General features: G+C 36.9%; 1 protein-coding gene across 3 annotated transcripts in view; it reads left to right on the plus strand.

Moving 5' to 3' along the window:
- Positions 1-13,018, plus strand: part of ADGRV1 (adhesion G protein-coupled receptor V1) — a 275,778-nt gene that overhangs the window by 230,373 nt on the left and 32,387 nt on the right. For all 3 annotated transcript variants that reach the window (XM_085042779.1, XM_085042782.1, XM_085042781.1), the window contains one exon: positions 8,913-9,034. In XM_085042779.1, the coding sequence (XP_084898905.1) occupies positions 8,913-9,034 (122 nt within the window). The remainder of the gene's footprint in view (positions 1-8,912; positions 9,035-13,018) is intronic.

The raw sequence follows: 13,018 nt of genomic DNA on the forward strand, positions 1-13,018 counted from the left end.
CAGTTGCGGTAGTACGGCCTGGTATCACTTTTAAAACTTGAATCTTGAAATTCACTGAACTGACTCTGTCTTCTTACAAAATCCCTGGGGCCTGCTCCTGCTCCTGTTAGTGTAACCACATCAATGGCTGCTGTGGGGAACAACATTTTTCACATCAGCAAAGTTGTCTGCAATCAGCTTCACGATGATATCTTACTTTTGAAGCATAGATGGGGGTCTTGGATACCTGAACCAAGTTCTGCCTTACAAGACCCTATGTGTTAGGATCCTATGTGTTAGGAAGGTCTGTAGGCAATGTTACTTCCTTAAGTTGCACAGATATCCATTATTTTTCCGTGTACTTGTGTCAATGAATATGCCAGGGTTTCTCTCTGTTTCATCCAAAACCAGAGGAAAGGTGGAACCACCAAACAACAGTTTATCTATGTCAAAGGCCCAGGGAATTCAAGGTAGATGACATAGTTTGCCCTTCCCTTTTCTACCAATACAGTCTCTCCATTATAGAAAACCACCACATTATTCTTTTACAGCTATTAGAATAAATTCTGTAAAACATCTTGCTGAACTTAGGTAGCAGCACAGTGTTTTGCTATTTTTTCTGTCTTACAAGCATAGAGTGTGTTGCTACCCAGACTAAAGAGGACTCCTGTGTATTTTTTCTTTCTCAAGAGCAGAATAACAATTCTGGGTTTCACCATATACGCCTAAAAGAAAACATATCTCCCTTAGTAACTGCAAAGAGGATCTGTTTGCCGACAGATAAATATTTTCTTGGAAAACTACAGGATATAACTGGATGGTTTTTACTTATATTTATGCATAGATGCCCATTTTCTAATTGTGCCTCCTTTTCTGTCATGCATATATTCTTCCTAGTCATGTGGATTTGTTCTGGGTACCCTTAAGTAGATTCTCATCTCTCATACACTACTCTGGTTGTTTCATGAAAACACAATTGCCCAAAGACAGTTAGGCCAGCAAAAATCTGCTTTCAGTAACTGCTGTCAATTCCTTTGGCAGTGGTCTGTGATCTTCCTGCAGAGTGTTCATACTCTTTACTAGCTTTGTGACCAGGCTATCACTGTAAAAGAATATGATGAAAACAAGGTTGTAGTGTAGAATAAACACAAGTAAATATGGTTTACCAAATATTAATTTGAGCAGTATGCACAATTCTCATTACCCTGTCTAGAATACTGAATATGTGAGGTTGCCCTGTCACACTGTTTTTACTGTTCCAGAATTGGTCTGTTACTAGTCATAGTAACAGACTATGTCATAGTCATAGTAACAGATTGATATAGTTTTCTTTGCTCAGGTAATTTTCCTCAACAGTAGAAGGCTAAAGCAGGGGCAGTAGGAGAGTCAAGAATAAGTTTTCTCTTAGAGCAGGCATCTCTTCCTCCTCTAAAGTGAATGTTGGAAAGAAAAGTGTGAAAGGTTCAAAAAATTGTGAAAGCTGATTTTCAAGGAATGCTAACTCTACCTCTAGTGTACTCATTCAGAGATAGGCATTGAGTTTGCTCAAAAAGAGTCTTGAGTTTGTACTGGTTCTGTTTGCCAGCCTTTCAGCAAACATATTTTGTTGGCTGACTGTTCTGCTATATACAGAAAGCACCTTCTCAAAAGTTAGCCTTTACAGGACCCAAGTCAGAAGTATTCATTAGATAATGAACAGCCTTTGGGTTAACTAATATTTAAGTTTGCTGCCCAGGACACACTTGGCCCTCCTGGCTACCAGGGCACTGCTAACTCTTATTCAACTTGCCACTGACCAGAACTCCCAGGTCCCTTTCCATCTCACTGCTCTCCAGCATCTCATTCCCTAGTCTGCACATATATCCAGAATTGTCCTGTCCCAGGTGCAGAATCCAGCACTTGCCCTCATTGAACTTCATATGGTTGGTGATTGCCTAGTGCTCTAATTTGCTGAGGTCTCTCTCAGGGCCTCACTGCCTTTGAGGGAGTCAGCAGCTCCTCCCAGTTTTGTGTTGTCTATGAACTTGCTCAGCGTCCCCTCCAGTCCTGTGTGCAGATCATTTATGAGGATGTTGAAGAGCACAGGGCTGACAGAGCCCTGTGGAACCCTAATGGTTACAGGTCCTAATATGCAAATACAGAAAATGGATATTAAGAAGACAGCAATCCAATATATGTGATTTTATTTTCTGTTTGCTAACCTTTCGTAATTTCACAAAAAGATTTAAAAGCGGAACAATTTATTTTTTCTCCCGATAATTGTAAATGAGCTTAATTTATTGAATGAATCTTGAACTGGCATAATTTTCATGCCCTGCTTATAAATATGCAGTGGAACTTACCTGAATCATAATTGTAAAAGTGACAGAATTAAGGTAAAGATTAAAACTTCATGTTGCCAAAACAGAGCTTCGTGAAGAAAGCCTTAAATATTTAGCTGTAAAAATTTTAACTACCTTCTTTCATGTTCCTTCATTTAAATTTCTTTAATACAAAATGATAGAATGGTTTGGGTTGAAAGGGACCTTAAGAAGCATTTAGTTCCAGCCTCAAAATATACTTATTGTCTTAGCAGTATTCAATTTCTAGTCACAACAGAACGTGCTGGAGAGCCTGCCTATACCTACTACTATCTTATTTTTTCAAGAAACAAATAAGCACACAAAATGCGAGTATCCAAATATGCTTCTGTGCTCAGAAAATGATGCTGAGGACATGGCTTTTGATTTCAAGTGAGAATGTATATCTAAACATGTAGTCACATGTCTACATGTCTTCCCTATCCTGTAAGATATATGCTAAAGTCTTTATCTCAATCGTAAGATAAATATCATGTATCCAAGAGAATCAAAGGAACACTGAATTGCAAGAATGCTTTCATCTTGAGATGACAATATACATCTATAAATCAAGAGCTAGATGTTGGCTACTTCTGAACTGAGAATCATGTACCTTATTCACAGTATTCATCACACAGACTGGATATAATATTTTAGTCTTCATAGTGCTCCAGGAGCTTTCCTTTTTTTTAATTAGGAGAAAAACAAATCTTTGCCTTCAAGATTTTTTACAAATACTGTTAAGACAAAAAGCACGAACATAATTAGAAGCTGAAATATAGAACTAAGATTTGAATAAGATAATAACTTGGATGCATCATCTGCGCTTATGTAATTTAGATTGCTTGCACTGTGCTTCACGTCCAAATTAGCTGTTTTTCTTAAAAAAAACCTGCAGAAGCAGGCTCATTTACATGAGTTGTGACTAAACAGTCACAAATTTAGCACTCATTTAATATTTTGCATAACGCATCTAAATAATGTGGAGATAAATAGGCTCAAATTTTTCTTCATTCCTTTGATTTACCACTTTTCTGGGATTTGCCATGCTGCCTGCGTACTGGTAATAGCATAAGCTATGATAAAATGCCCCTCTTTTCATTTTACTATACCACGAAGTGTCTTAAAGACGTATATGTAAGTTTGCCAAAACCCTGAGATTTAGTGCAAAGGTTAGAGAGGCTAGTCTTCTATGATTTTGAAGTAGTGATGTATTTCTTATTCTTAATTGGAAATATGCTTTACTTTTAAAAAGTATCCTTTAATTTCAAAATTTTCCTTGCCAGAAGGAGCAGCAGATCAAAAAATATCAATTAACAAAAAGTGATATTTTAACACATTTGTTACTTCCTATTTCTACCAACTATCAATGAACATTTTTGTCCAGTTGGATTTCATGGACATGGAACTACCAGCTTTCTGGTCTTCAGTGTCTAATACTGTTAAATTCTGCACATTTACATTCCCAATCAGGAATCAGTGGTTTTACTATGATTCATTAATCTCATGTTCTTGGTGGTGGTATTTTCTTCTTTGAACTTTATGAGAGAAATCTGTTTTGTTTTTTTTTTAATTTATTTTGTCCACAAAGTCCTCTTACCAAACTCCTTTTTTTACAGCAGCTGTCAAAAACAATTGGAAACAGAGCCTGCAGGATTTGGAACACTGTTATTCAAGCTTATTAAAAAAAAAAAAAGTTTTTGTGGCATTTTTATATTTGCATTGCTAAGTTTAACTGATGACTTCTCGAGCAATAGCCTGTAAATATTTTACTAATTTAGGTCTCCCAAAAAATGTTGAAGTTCTGTGAAGCAACACACTCTCCACAGTCATCTGGGAAAAAATGTTTTTAAAGATCTTTCAGGTTTTGCAGTAGGTGTTCATGTTTAGCCAAGAACTGTTAAAAGCAATTAAAGTTGCATTATCAGTTTAACAGCCTGAGGAGAGGACACATTGTAAATATTTATAGGTAAACTCAGAAGATAATTAAAGCTGTATTAAATTCCTTCTTTTACTGAATTTTTTATTTATTGAAAAAATAAAGAAAAATAAAATTTAAAAAAAGGCACAATATGGACCAACACAGTGATGAGAATACAGACATTTAAATACATTATTAAAGCACAGTTCACTCTTTATTTCCCACAGTTTGATCATCTAGATATTTTCTGCAAAGGCACATTCGGCATTACATTTCAAAGCACTACATATTCAAATACACCACATATTCAAAATAAAGATATTATTTAATAATTTTCAGTTTTCTTAATTTCTATTTGATTTAACATTTTTCATTGCTCAGACTTGTTGTCCTGGAGAATTTTTTAGGAAGGAAGGGAAGGAAGGGAAGGAAGGGAAGGAAGGGAAGGAAGGGAAGGAAGGGAAGGGAAGGGAGGAAGGGAAGGGAGGAAGGGAGGAAGGGAGGAAGGGAGGAAGGGAGGAAGGGAGGAAGGGAGGAAGGGAGGAAGGGAGGAAGGGAGGAAGGTAGGAAGGGAGGAAGGGAGGAAGGGAGGAAGGAAGGAAGGAAGGAAGGAAGGAAGGAAGGAAGGAAGGAAGGAAGGAAGGAAGGAAGGAAGGAAGGAAGGAAGGAAGGAAGGAAGGAAGGAAGGAAGGAAGGAAGGAAGGAAGGAAGGAAGGAAGGAAGGAAGGTGGGCGACCTTCAGGTGTCATAGGGCTTAGACTTCTGCTTTGATGCCTTTAAGTGAGCTGTTGGTTAATTCAGATAGTAGATTTTCTAAGTGTTTGAACATTGGTTTTCCTAACTTTAAAGTAAAAAACCCATGTTAGTGGAATTTACTTTTCCAAGAACTTTTCACTATGCACCATGAGCAGTTGTTTTCTCTTAGAGAAATTTCAGCAGACTGAAATTATGCAGGAGGATTTCCATTGCTTCTTCCCTCCCTGGTAAAATAGGTTGTAGCAGGCATCATCAGACTGTTTGTTCATAATTAATAGGCACTTCACAGGGATGCAAGGTTAACCATGGGAACTGTGCCTTCACTAGGTGAATTTACAATGCTATATATGAACCCACCTCAATCTTCAACTTGCTGTTAGATGAGCTATCAAAAATGTGACAGTGCATTGTGGGGCAAGGCTCCTCCTCATCTTCTTGTTCCTCTGAACAGTTGCTTCCACTTTTTTCTTTTTCTATGCTGCTCATCCTCCAAGCCTTGGATTACCAAGAGGCCACATGGCTCTTAGTGCTCTCAGATGCAGAAGTTGGCAGTTATCCCCTTCCCATGATTTCCAAAATAGGTGTATCATGCATTTGAAGGGAGCTGACAGACAGGATGCATTTGACACTGGAAAGGAATTTTTCTTTTTTTTTCTTTTTTTTTTCACTGCAGTTTCTGAAGCAGTGCTATTCAACTAGTAGTAGAATCTAATCCAGACCCCAGCTATGAATAAATTTTAAGCAGTCTAATCCTGTGTTCGAAAATACAGTATCTATCATCATTCTTCCAGTCCTTTTGAGCACACAAATGTGATAAGTGTTGCAGTTCTCATTTCTGAAGAAGTCATGCACAGGCTGAATGGAAGCACAGTCCTGTGGGGTTAAAATTCTTTGTGGACATCATTAAGCAGCCTGCTTGGGTTGCAGTAGGTGCCGCTGTAGATATGTGAGCCTCATAATGAGATTATTTCTCTCAGTAAGTCAGTACAAACCATGGTTTGTGTCATGGAATAGTTTGAGTTGAAAGGGACCTTTAAAGGCCATCTAGTCCAACCTCCCTGCAATGAGCAGGGACATCCTCAGATGCCTTATAATGCAACAGAGAATGAAGCTTTAAACCGTCACCAGTCTTTCTTTTCTTTGTGAGGTTTATTTCAGAAATATGAAATGGTGAGGGTTTAGTTTGTTACAAATTTTAAAAAAATGTAGGTGAAATCATAAGTGTTTGGAAATGTTCCAGGTTTTGTTTCCTGCTGTTTCTTGTTCCTGCTTCTACTATAAGGAAACCAAACAGCAAACACAATGCTGACGGCTTTTTCAGCTGAGCAATCTGGCATTTTATTACCTGAATCTTGTGACGTTACTGTAGAGTTCCTTGCACTGATAATTCCTCTGAACTATCAAAGTTCACTGTAATTGGTTCAACATGATTTTGTGAATGAAAAGTCCCCTGAAGATTACTAAACAGAAAAACAAAAGCCCTGTGTCTGGTTCAGGAAGCTCCTGAGTTGTAAATGGAAGAATTGCAGGGAGAAGTATGGTATCTGATCAACTCTTTTGGCCCTTCTTGAAGGCAAGGTCAAATAAATATTTTATATAACCAATACAATTCCTTTTCAGTTCCTGATGAGGTAATCAAATTTTTCATCATCTCTATGTTTTTCCTAGTTCATGAATTTTGTAATCTAATCCAAACCTGTCATTAAAATATTGCAGCCTATCTTTCAAATTCTCACCATCATTGTTTTTATGTGAATCACTGTGCAAAATCTTGTGTTCATTCTAAGGACTCCCCTACTGTAGTAAACTACAGTTTTTCCACATTTAATAACTTACTACAATGTACTCTAATCCTCAGAACAGAAGCAATGCTGAAAAATTAATTTTGTAAGTAAGTTAATAAGGAAATGATCTTTTCTCAGCAATGAGGAAGGAATGACAAACAGTGGACGCATCTAATTTTGTAGTAAATTTAATGTATGTAATTTCACCTAGTCAAATATCAAGCTGGACTATGGTAAGCTTTCAAACTCTAAATAAATGCAATTAGGGATGCATAAGCTGCATTTATCTGTATTGAAGTTTTCAACTCGTCAGTGTTTCTTAAACTTATAGTAAGGAAAAGGGGACATATTTCAGGGAAAGACATGAGCAGTCAGGACAATGATATATGCATGCATATATGCATTTATATGTATTTAAGGTGTGTGTGGACTGTTGTTTAAACAAAATCTTCCATCGTTCTTAGTACTAAAAAACAATGATAACTGTGTACAAAAAACGTGGACCAGCATGGTTGGTTATATAATATCCAACAGAACTGCTTGTTAGTGTCTCAGTTACATCACAGTGATATTGAGCTGACTGCTCCATATCAGTCTTATCTACTAAGGTTTATCTGAGTAGTCTAGAAGTAACTGCTTGCACTTGGATTTAGAATAAAAGTCATGTCACTGAAGGTTTCTCTGCTCAGAATCACTCTGGGTTCGTTTGTTAGGGGGCTGCTGGTTTTATTTTAATATGAAAAAAGCTAAAAATAATTGGACTATTTTCGTTCATATCAAGTCTATTTTTTTGCATCCTTTTCCTTTGTGCAATGCTGATTTTACAAACTTAAAAGAATTTGCTGCTTATTTTCTGATGTGTTTGCTCTGGTTACTGAGCTTTTGTTTGATCAAAATACAACAAATGGGTATAGAGAACTCAAGCATCCAAGGCTTTCAATTCTGCCAAAGTTTCAACTCTGTATTACCTGTTTTCAAGACTGATAATGAGGCAGTTGTTACCAATGAAGGAAAAATCAAAACCATAAACTGTACCAATATTCAGCATGTGGACAAAAGCAGTCATCTTTACACTTTTTCTTGTTAAAATGTTATGTTTATATGACTTGGGGTATTGCCTACGCTCAGAAGGCCCTTACTATTTGTACAGAATTAAACAAAAGGGCTAAAGGGCTCCTAAACTACTGTTTCTGGAACAACACCTGTCAAAAGCCCATCCCCACTGTTTGCTGATGCTGCATAACTAATATGGAGAGAGACAATGCCTGGCTGAGCACCTCTGCCCCTGATGTGTGCAGACCTGGAAAACATAGACTTTGAATTCTGCCTCAAACATGGTCAACACAGGGGCTGGCTCTTGTCAGTAGGAGAAACATGTGGGTGAGAAAACTAAATTTTTCTTTCCGTATTGCAAACTTTGTCCATTCAGAGATCTTCCTGCCAGCATTCCCTAAATATTTTATGCTGTAAATAGAGTGGGAACATAAAATGGTGGTGTATATGTGCGTGCTTAAAGACAGATTCTGCACACATTTTTGAAGGTGAATGAAGTTAACTGGTTCAAAGTCTATCTTGGGGGTCTTGGAGATCTGAGTGGAGATTGTCACTCTTAAGTTGTATAGAGTCAGATGTCTTACGTTTGACTTGAAGGGGAAAATAACATCAAATCAAAGAATAAGCTATTCTTATCATTTCCTATGATCCTACAAGTGGCCAGAACTGGGGCAGTCTGTGTATCCATAGTACTTTTCTTCTTTTTCCTTTCCTCTCAATTTTTAGAAATCCAATTTCTCTCAAAATTTCCAAAGCTTGCCAAGAGCTCTGCCATTCTTCTCCAAAGTTCAGCATATTTTCTGACTCCTTGTGTGCTCTTCCCACCATTTGGTTTGTTGAGCTGGGCTGTGCTCCCACTGCCCCTCATACCTCCCGGTTCCCTGACAGCATCCTTCTGTTGGTCTTCTGATCCTGGGGCGAGGTCCTAAAAGCCCTGGGCCCCCCACCCAGCTGCCCACCACTGGAGATCAAGCTCCAAGGTTAGCCAGAGACAGCAAAACCATGTCCTGTGTCAGCAATGCTTTAAAAAGTGTTTTTCCCAGGGCTCACCAGCTGAAATGCTGTGTTTGTGGTTTGCAGAGATACCCTTGATCTTGTACCTCTTTGCCCTGATTTCCATCACCTGGCTGTGGGGAGGACTGCACATGGCTTACCGGCACCTCTGGCTGTTAGTCTTCTTCATCATCTTCAACAGCCTGCAGGTAAGAGCCAGCACCTGGTCCTTTGGTCTGGGGCTGCCTTCTCCACTCACATGTTTGTCATTTTGGCTTCACCAGCTGAGCAGCATCCAGTAGCTCGCTGTGATAATGTGGAAATGTTAATTGTGGATTCTGTTTATTTCTCAAACTGACATATTCTGACAGTAAACTGACAAATCCATATTAAGACAAGGGATGCATTGTTTTTAAACAATAGCAGTGTAATTGCATAGATTTAATTTAATAGCTAATACACTCAGAAAGAAAATTGCTTGCTTCTGTATGTAAAGTGTTACTGAGATAATTATACCAGTAAAACCGAAGTATCTGCAGCCTGTGCAAAATCATTGAGTATTTCAATTTCCTGTAGATGTTAACTCTAATAATAATAGTAATAAAAAAACCCAAAACCAATGATTTAAAATTATATAGCATAGAGGCTGATTTTTTTCCATTATGAGGGGTGAGCCTTGAGGCTTAGAATAATTAATTTAAAAGGCATATTTTCACAGAATAGATTTATTTTCTGTTTAAAAGGTGGGCGTTTCCTTAAGCAATACTGAAATATTTTCAAAATTAACATCTCAGAAATATTTTTTTTTAATTGAGAAAAAAATGCACCTTATTCTCCCTGTGTTTTATTTTTCTGTATATATTTTATATTTTCATTTAACTGTTCTGTGTATATTTACATATCTTGGCTCTGCTTAACCAATAGATGTGGTATTTTTTGTACCAGGATCAATTAATTTGAACTCTTGCCTTAATGATAATTCCTAATATTGGTGAAATAACCATATGTGACAGCAGGGCTGTAGAAGAAAATTCAGCATCTCTATTCAAATTACATCAGCATTGATCTTCCATATCACGAAGAGAAACCTATTATTTTTTTTGACTTCTAGCCCTAGAGAATCAGTGAAATCTGAAATATAAAATATTTTTTTATTTATTTAAAGGAGGTGCAAAAGTTTCAAATGCATTACCTCTTCCTGCTTATTATTTTTAAATTAAAACATGCATGTCTGGAGCTCCAACTCAAACAGTAGTAAATAAAAACTTTATTTACAGCTATGAGAAGCTTAATAACTTATACTCCATGCTTTAAAAGCAATTTTTATCCTTTGCTGTGTTTTTGTGATATAAAATGTAGTAAGACAGTATCCACTACGTTTCATAACTATTTACTCATTGCTCTTTTGAGTATAAATTTACCACATGCTTAAAAGGAAAAAAGCTTTTTAGTGTTGTGTACCCTGAGAGAAGTTAGAAAAATAGCGTAGCTCTTTCACAGTACTACAGTTTTTAAATTTGTTTTAGTAGATTATTGTCTTCAGTGCTTTGTAAATCTCCATAATAAAACAAATTCTAAAATTTTTTCCTGGAATGCTCCCACATTTTAAATAAAGGTCCCATATAAAAATTTTCTCCTCTTTTAAAGTTAGGATTTATCTAATCAAGAAAGCAAAAAACTGATGTGTGATTCAGGAAACAGAAAAACTGACTCAGGTGACTAGACTGCTGCATGAAATGAAAACCAGGGAAGAAACAAGGTGAAAAGTCTGTAAATTTCCTTAATCTATGCTTTTTGTCAAATAACCAGATAAAACTAATGAACTTAATCAGAGAAAATATCAGTATGCAACAAACTCTTTGTGTAGAAGAAAATTGTGTGTTACAAATACTAAAAAAAATGGAAGGTTTTGCTGTAGGGAGGTATAACTTCAGAAAGGTTTTTTAGACTGTGTTCCCACTGCCAAGGGGCTGGTCTAGGGGAGTCTGCACTTCCTGCTGAGAGTCATTCTGACCCACAGGCTGTGCAGAGCCAGGTTTATCCAGCCCATGAACAATCATGTCCAGTGTCCTTTGAAGATTTAATCTGAGCCCATCTGCTTGTGACTGGGAAAGGAAATGGGACTTGATAGTGGATAACACATTTTCATAACGATATCAGTAGAAACTACCTGTCTTTGTAGTGCATTCTATTGGCATCTTATTCCAATGTCTTTATCAGCTCTCATAATTAATGATTGTTAAAACGAGGCCATTTTTCTGCAATGAAAGGTGAGTTTACCATTTGCTGGTGAGCATTTCTGTTATACAACAAGCCCTGTTTCAGCTGGAAAGCAATTCACTGTTAATTAAGAGTTTTTTCATGACAGAAAAGAGAACATGAAATAGTTGACAAGAATCAAAGGCCTGGTTCCCTGCTGCTCAGGAGCTATGGAGTGTGTAACTAAGCCAAATGTTACCTGTTAAAATGTGTTGGATGTCCAAATGGATTCAATGCAGGAGATTGAAAGGACACTGAATGTTATCCATTGTGGTTTTTTTAGACATATGGAATGCATTTCCTAGGATATGCACTTGCTTGAAAAGTCATCCACCAAGGACAAATTGTTTCCAAGCACTTCCTGCAGGAAGCAGTTCCCATCAGAGACAAGTTTATAGTATGAGCTATTCTAGTACATGGAGGGGAAAGCAACCCTTTTCCTGTAACTTCAGGAATAAACCTGCAAATAGCTGTATGGGAGGCCAGTAGCTAATTTACAAAATAAAAAGTTTTTAGAAAACCATGAAAGAAAAAGGATAAGAAGCATGTTTGGGATATCTGATACTTTGAATTCCTTAGCAGTATGCTCCCAGTTGTCCTATCCAGACAGCATCTGTGATGCAGAAACATACTCTATTGCTCTTATGTGAAAAACCTCAGCTCCTCATCTTTGCCCTTGTGAAACAGAAAAAACATTTACTTTAAAAAAAAAAAAACTTTTATTAATCTTAACCTATGATTGTCATTGTGGCTTTATTCACAAGATACTTGTTTGCTGGGTTAAAGAGTGAAAGAATAAGCTGCTATCTTTAATACTTCTCTCAAATGGTTGGGGTTGCACAAGCTCTTTTGCATGCACTATACCCATCTAAATGATCACCATGTTTTTCACAGAGTTAGGGGAGTGTTTCTGATTCATGTAGCTGATGTCAACAGCAGCACATTTGCATTTGATAGATCCAAAGTCCAGGGCAGTGGGTGGATCTCTTCCCATTGTTTGCACAGGGGTTAAAATGAGGCTTCATACCTGTTCCTAGGCTATTCTCTGCAGCCAATTTTCTCAGTATACTCTTGATATTTCTTTAGCTGTATTTCCAGCAAACTGCACTACATACATCCATACCCTATAACTTAGGGTATATGTACACTGTAAACTACAAGCTATTAAGTATGCCACAGCTACCCCTGCCACAATTTCCTTACGATAAACCCCACCACTGTCCTCTCCCAGCAATTAATTAATTAAATTTTTCAATAAGTAATTTTGAATCAAAACATTACTCTTATGAAATACTGCGATATTACTCATTAAAAGGGTAAAAACACCATTTCCCAGGAAATTTATATCAGGAGAAAAGTGAACAGTAACTGGTAGGTATTCCATAAGCAACACCAGTATTCAAAAAATCCTTATGTGTTTGTTTTGGATGATGCAGATAAGGGTTAAATGTCTGCCTGTTCTGTATTTGAGCATACTGGATGATTCATGCCCATGTAATTGGTGCTGCATACAAAAGATTTCTTCCCAAGAAACACAGGAAAAATCTGGAAGTGAGAGTTGATTAGTGGTTTTCTAAAGTTGGGCAAATGAGATGACTTGCCTAGCATGAAAAGTTCTAAATGTCTACTTATTTGTAAATTAATTAATAAAATTTGTAAATTAATTAATAAAGGAAGATTCAGGAGTTTGGGTACAAATACCTGAAAAGCCATTAACAAGAAATATGGGTATACAGGAAACAAGTGAACAGGTGTACATTCAAACATGACAATGACTGGAGAAGATGTGATTCACCAAAGTTCATTAATGAAGATAATTAATTAAAATAATAAAATAGCAGGGACAAGCCAGAATGGGAGGAAAGGCTAGCTTGAGTAGAAAATGAGGTAAAATATAAGAAAAAAATAGTAAGTATGTTGACAAAAAACCCCCA

Source organism: Lichenostomus cassidix, chromosome Z (genome assembly GCF_008360975.1).
Source record: "Lichenostomus cassidix isolate B80296 chromosome Z, HeHo_3.0, whole genome shotgun sequence".
NCBI classification, from domain to species: domain Eukaryota; kingdom Metazoa; phylum Chordata; class Aves; order Passeriformes; family Meliphagidae; genus Lichenostomus; species Lichenostomus cassidix.